Genomic DNA, 5812 nt, shown 5'->3' with positions numbered 1-5812 from the left:
TTTACTCTTGTTGCCCAGGCTGGAGTGCAGTGATGCAATCTCGGCTCACTGCAACCTCTGTCTCCTGGGTTCAAGTGATTCTGCTGCCTCAGTCTCCCGAGTAGCTGGCATTACAGGCACTTGCCACCATGCCCACTTAACTTTTTTTTTTTGTATTTTTAGTAGAGATGGGGTTTCTCCATGTTGGCAAGGCTGGTTTTGATCTCCTGACCTCAGGTGATCCGGCTGCTTCAGCCTCCCAAAGTGTTGGGATTACAGGTGTGAACCACTGCTCCCGGTTAGCTGGTTGTTTTTTGTATTTTGTCTAGATTTCTCAGTTGTCATCATCTGGAGAGATAGACTTTTAGAAATTGTGCTAAATATGCATAACATACAATTTACCATTTTAACCACTTTTAAGTGTAAATCAGTGGCGTGAAGTACACTCACGTTGTTGTGCGATCATCACCACCATCCATCTCCAGAACGTTTTTTCATCTTCCCAAACAGAAACTCTACACCCATGAAACACTAACTCCCCAGCTCCAGCCCCTGTTAACCTGGAGAGAAAGGTTTTTAAAGCATCCGCTTACAAAATGTTTGTCAATGTCCCATTGTCCAAAGCAAGTCACATGGCCAAGCCCAGATCCAAGGGGTGGAGGAACAGCGGGAACGTCACAGGTAAAGGTGTGGTGGTGTAAACATCATGGCAGGTGTATGGGGAGCGGGGGCCATAAGTGAGCCCCTGGCTGCTGGGAGGGGGTTGCAGGGGCTCCTCATTCCCGGCCACTAGGATACCTCTGGCAAGGATCCCTGCTTCCACCCGTGGGGGACTTCAGCAAGGGTCCTCTCACCCCCACTGAGATGTCCTTGTGATGTCTGTTTCAGTCATCCCTCTGCCTTCTATAACCCTCAAGGACACTTAGGAAATGTACCTCCAAAGCCAGACCCCTGGCTCTGGGCTGCCCAGTCCTGTGGTGAGGCCTGAATACCCACCCAGGTCAGGGGAGCCCACCCTGCGATTTTCTTTCAGGGCCTTCCTTGCACCCTTGCCCCAGGCCCTCGGGTGCTCAGCTGGTCAGGATGCTCTCAGGAGGTGCTGGGGACCTTAAGGACTTGGTGGGACCTGACCAGGCACCACCAGAGCTCATCTGTGGGTGCAGTAGGCCAGGGCCTGTGTTGGGAGCAAGGCAGCTGGGCAGCTTTGGGGCTCTGAGCCCTGTATATTCTGGTGTCCATTCTCTCGGTGCCTCAGTGTGACCTCCTGTCTCCACCATGTTACTCTATCTATAGTTTGGCAGCTCCTGGGTACCTCAGCCCTCTCCTACAACTCCAAGCCAAGAATCTAGTTGGTTCAGCTTATCTCCTCAGGTCAGCCACCCCCAGCTGGAGGTGTATTGCAGGACAGCCAATCAGGGGCTTCCCTGGGCTGATTCTCCTTCTCTGGTCCAATTAGCTTTGACATAAGGCCTTAGCTGGGGGCGAAACTACCTCCCAGTAGAGGCCATCTGCCAAGAAAGGGGGCGGGGCAGCGCGGGGAGGGGCGGGGTCAGCAGCCTGGGTTCCTACCCAGGTGGGCTGCTCGGTCTCTGTGACCCCAACAAAGGAGGTGGCCCCTCTGGGCCTGTTTTCTAGTCCCTTTGCGTCAATATCCTATAAGGCCCAGCTGCAGAGGCCTGGACGCTTGGTTCGTGGGAGCTTTGGGACCAGCGAGGTCCTTCGACGATCTGTTTGGGGTAGGGGAGGAGTCCCACCTAGCCCGGTGGCTTCTTGCTCACGGCAGACTCATTTTTTTCTAGGGTCAGACACTAAAGGGGGCGATAGCCCCGCCACCCCCGAAAACCCTCGGGGCCCCGCGCAGCCCGCTGCCCCCGAGGACCCCCGGATTCCAGCGCACCCCGCGCTCCCGCAGCTCCCACGCCGCCCGCGGCCCCTGGACGAGGGGGGAGAGCCCAGCGAGGATGGGGCCGCGGGGGGCAGCGAGCCCGCCCCGGAGGACGCCCCGGCCCAGGCGGCGGGCGAGGCTGGGCCGGGTTCCAAGGCGGCGGCCGGAGGCGCACCCCACATCGGCTTCGTGGAGGAGCCCCCGCCCTACGCGCCGCCGGACCCCAAGGCCGCACCGCTGCTGTACCCGCCCTTCCCGCAGGTGCCCGTGCTCCTGCAGCCCACGGCGTCCGCGCTCTTCCCGCCACCCGCCCCGCTCTACCCGGCCGCGCCCACGCCACCCGCGCTCTTCCCGCCGCCCGCCGGGGCCGCCTTCCCCTTCCCAGTGGTGAGTGGCCGCCGCCCTGGGCGCTCTCCCCTCCCTGCTGTCTGCGTGTGGTCGCTGGCGCCCGTGCGGAGGCCGAGAGGTCACTTCTGTCCTGGGGGCGGGCGAATCCAGGGGCTCCTTGGAGTTGGGGGCATTTGGGCGGGGTTCTGGAGGATGAATAGGAGGGCTAAGGAAAGAGAAGGAAGGGCACCCTGGGCAGAGGGCGCCACACGCGGAGGGGCCGAGACCGGGTGTTCTGGGGATGGTGAGGCCTGTTTGGCTTGATGGGAAAGGGAGGAAGGTGGGACCCATGGTGAGGGACCCCAGGGACTTTGGGCAGGAGGTGATTTAGATTTTTCTTTAAAACAAAACAGCTGGGCACAGTGGCTCACACCTGTAATCCCAGCACTTTGGTAGTCCGAGGCGGGTGGATCACGAGGTCAGGGGTTCGAGTCCAGCCTGTCCAACATGGTGAAACGCCGTGTCTACTAAAAATACAAAAATTAGCTGGGCGTGGTGGCAGGTGCCTGTAGTCCTAGCTGCTTGGGAGGCTGAGGCAGGAGAATCGCTTGAGGTGGAGGTTACAGTGAGATCTCACCACTGCACTCAAGCCTGGGCAACAGAGCGAGGCTCCTCTCAAAAACAAACAAACAAACAAACAAACAAACAAAAAACAGTCCAGGTGTGCTCATACCTGTAATCCCAGCACTTTGGTGGGCCAAGGTGGGCAGATAGCTTGGGCTCAGGAGTTCCAGAGCAGCCTAGGCAACATAGTGAGCCCTCATCTTTACTAAAAATAAAGGAAAAGTAGCTGGGCATGGTGGCGGGCACCTGTAGCCCCAGCTATTCATGAGGCTGAGGCAGGAGGATCACTTGAGTTTGGGAGATTGAGGCTGCAGTGAGCTGAGATCACACCATTGCATTCCAGTCTGAGTGACAGAGCAAGACTCTGCCTCCAAAATAAAAATAAAAATGAAACCAAACAAAAAACCTGGGCTGCCTGTGGGAAGATTGGAGGTCTCCCAGGATGGGGTTGTGAGCCCCGTGAGGATGATGGGGGTGCCATGAAGGCTGGACCCTGGATGGAGCCAATTGTAGAGGGCAGGACTGAAGACTCTGGCGGGGGGTGGTTGCTGAGTGGCCAGGGGTGCAGGAGGGAGAGGGCAGAGGAGCACCTTGACCCGACCCCTCTGTGATTTGCAGCCTCACTGGGTGGGGATTGGGAGGACCAAGTGACTGAGCTTGCACGGCCTGGCTGGCCTTCTCACTCACTCTGCTGTCCCGAGGCTGGGTCGGCTCCCTCACCACTGTGGCTCTGCCCCCACAGTACAATGGCCCCATGGCTGGCGTGCCAGGCCCTGCCACGGTCGAGCACAGACCCCTGCCCAAGGACTTCATGATGGAGTCAGTGCTGGTGACCCTGTTCTGCTGCCTGCTCACTGGCCTCATCGCCATCGTGTACTCACACGAGGTAGGTATGGGGGTGGCACTGGCACAGCCTCTCCTGGCACTCAGCCACTGGTGCCCAGGTAGGGGTCCACAGAGCCCCTCTTCCAGCCACACAGTCTTTGGTGTTTCTCCCTCTGGAGAGGGGTGGGAATTGGGAAGTCAGAGCCCAATTGTTTGTGGGGTCCTTGACCCTCCTGTCTCTGCCCCCAACTACTCAAAATGTGCTGTGGGAAGTTTGGCCGAAACAATTTACAGTAAAGGTGTGAATGACCGATACGGCCCAACGTGCTGCCCATTCCAGTGGGGACTTGTGGGTTTTTTTTTCCAGACGAGTCTCACTCTGTCACCCAGGCAGGAGTGCAGTGGCACGATCTTGGCTCACTGCAACCTCTGCCTCCTGGGTTCAAGCAATTCTGCTTCAGCCTCCCAAGCAGCTGGGACTACAGGCATGTGCCACCATGCCCAGCCAATTTTTGGATTTTTAGTAGAGATGGAGTTTCACCATGTTGGCCAGGCTGGTCTTGATCTCTTGACCTTGTGATCTGCCAACCTGGGCCTTCCAAAGTGCTGAGATTACAGGTGTGAGCCACCAGGCCTGGCCCTGCTTCTGTCTCTATTAAAAGTGTCATCACATTGGCATCTTTGAATCCCTAGGGCCTAATAAAGAGATAAATGAATAGAGGGATGGATGGATGGAGAGCAGAGAGATGAGGGTGCCCACCACCAGCTGAGAATCACTTGAATCTGGGAGGCAGAGGTTGCAGTGAGTTGAGATTGCGCCACTGCACTCCAGCCTGGGAGACAGAGCAAGACTCCAACTCAAGAAAAAAAAAAAAAGCAAGCAAGCCCCTGGAGGCCTGTGCTGAGGGCGGATCTGGTCTCGGGACTGGCTTCACTCTGCTGCTCAATCCCCCAGCCATAAGCAGAAGGCAGCTCTCAGGACAGCTCAGAGGTGGGACTCACCTGCTGGTGAATTCTGGCTCCACCACTAGTGGTGTGACCTGGGTAGGTCACTTAGCCTCTCTGAGCCTTTGTTTCCATATCTGCAAAGTGGGGTCAGCCTCAGGGCTGCTGCGAGGATGGCAGAGGTTGAAGCTGAGGGCATGCGTCCGTGCTGGGCATGACAAGCGCCCAAGAGCTGGCGGCCGCCACTGCCGTCACTCCTGCCGCCTTTCGAGCTGTGGGCCTGGCAGGCCCCTGAACCTCTCAGCGTGTCAGTGTTTCAGTTTGTGGAACTGGGCCTCAGTCACCCTGGGAGGGAGTGGGAGCTCCCTGGTTGTCCTACCACCCTCTCCCACCCTGTCTCGTTGCAGACCCGCGCAGCCCTGGGCAGGGGTGACCTGGCCCAGGCTGAGGAAGCCTCGCGGAAGGCCCGCTCACTGGTGCTCTTCAGCCTGCTCTTTGGGGTCTTCGTGTCCACCAGCTGGGTCATCTACGTGGTGGTGGCACTCTACCTTCCCTGAGGCTGTGGCTCCCGCCAGGATGTCGGATGCCGGGATGCCCAGGGACAGGGGGCCACCAGAGGCGCCTCCTCTCAAGGCCTTCTTTAGACACTTGCCTTCATCTGTGCCCCTGGGAGGCCCTTGTAGGAACCAAAGCCTTCACTGTCTTCAGAGCCATCTGGAAGGACGCTGCAACCTCTGCCTCCCCACAACCTCCAGCCCAGCTCAGGCGATCCGGCTGTCAGTATTATCTTTCCCTTGGGGAGAGTGGAGCATGGTGGCCCCTGCCTGGTTGTTCTCCTACCCCTTCCCCATCCGTAGGCGGAGCTTGCAGTGAGCTGAGATCACGGCACTGTACTCCAGCCTGGGTGACAGAGTGAGACTGTCTCAAAACCAAACAAATAAAAACAATTGCAGAGAGAGAGGAGGAAGGGGACCCCCAGCTGAGCCACACAAGATTGACGGCTCAAGCTAAATCAATTGCGTTCAGAGCAGCCATGGCGTGCTGCTTACAACCCGGCACCCGGGGCTGAAACAGGAGAATGGCCCAGCTCAGCCCAGCCCCTCCTCCAGAAAACTGGAGAGGCGGGCATGAGGAAATAAGTGACGAGCAGCCTGGAGACTGCGGATTCCAGTTCAGCATGCAGGGCCCGAGGTTCTAGATTTCTTTTTTTTCTTTTTTTTTTTTTTT

At 57.8% G+C, this 5812-nt stretch overlaps 1 protein-coding gene across 1 annotated transcript in view; it reads left to right on the top strand.

Moving 5' to 3' along the window:
- PRRT1B (proline rich transmembrane protein 1B) overlaps positions 1–5664 on the top strand; it is a 9071-nt gene extending 3407 nt beyond the window's left edge. Inside the window, exons 2-4 of the mRNA XM_037728078.1 lie at positions 1779–2251; positions 3558–3701; positions 4993–5664. Of these exons, the coding sequence (XP_037584006.1) occupies positions 1779–2251; positions 3558–3701; positions 4993–5142 (767 nt within the window). The 3' untranslated portion in view covers positions 5143–5664. The remainder of the gene's footprint in view (positions 1–1778; positions 2252–3557; positions 3702–4992) is intronic.
- The last annotated feature ends 148 nt before the right edge of the window (positions 5665–5812 follow it).

This window comes from Cebus imitator, unplaced genomic scaffold, assembly GCF_001604975.1.
Source record: "Cebus imitator isolate Cc_AM_T3 unplaced genomic scaffold, Cebus_imitator-1.0 Scaffold254, whole genome shotgun sequence".
Taxonomy (NCBI): Eukaryota; Metazoa; Chordata; class Mammalia; order Primates; family Cebidae; genus Cebus; species Cebus imitator.
The sequence above is the reverse complement of the archived record's forward strand: the minus strand, read 5'-3'. Positions and strand labels throughout refer to the sequence as shown.